Source organism: Corvus brachyrhynchos, unplaced genomic scaffold (genome assembly GCF_000691975.1).
Source record: "Corvus brachyrhynchos isolate BGI_N302 unplaced genomic scaffold, ASM69197v1 scaffold59, whole genome shotgun sequence".
NCBI lineage: Eukaryota > Metazoa > Chordata > Aves > Passeriformes > Corvidae > Corvus > Corvus brachyrhynchos.
This window is the reverse complement of record NW_008246054.1, coordinates 2543675-2544078: the sequence shown is the minus strand read 5'-3', so window position 1 is coordinate 2544078 and position 404 is coordinate 2543675. Positions and strand designations below refer to the sequence as shown.

General features: G+C 67.6%; 1 protein-coding gene across 1 annotated transcript in view; it reads left to right on the top strand.

The window, feature by feature from the left end:
- Position 1: 1 nt before the first annotated feature.
- The window catches only part of LHX3 (LIM homeobox 3), a gene marked incomplete at its 5' end in the record, with an annotated part of 3516 nt that continues 3113 nt past the window's right edge, over positions 2 to 404 (top strand). The window contains one exon of the mRNA XM_017745398.1: positions 2 to 218. Coding sequence (XP_017600887.1) covers positions 2 to 218 — 217 coding nt within the window. The remainder of the gene's footprint in view (positions 219 to 404) is intronic.

Below are 404 nucleotides of genomic sequence, written 5' to 3'. Positions count from 1 at the left end.
GACCGGCCCCGCAGCCACGGAGCTCCCCGGCGTGCCCTGCTCGCAGGTCTGGTTCCAGAACCGCAGGGCCAAGGAGAAAAGGCTGAAGAAGGACGCGGGGAGGCAGCGGTGGGGGCAGTACTTCAGGAACATGAAGAGATCCCGGGGGACATCCAAGTCCGACAAGGACAGCATCCAGGAGGAGGGGCCCGACAGCGACGCCGAGGTCTCCTTCACAGGTCGGTGCCCGCTTTGCCGAGCGCGGTCTGTGCCCTCCCCGCAGAGCTGCTGCCGTGCCCGGGCTCTTTTCCCCCTCTCGGTGCCACAGTCAGAATTTTCGGCAAAAAACCAGGGGGTGAAACCAAGCGGCCGAGGCGGGAGAGGGGCAGAGCTGCGGGATTCACCGCGGGGCGGGCCCGGCTGGC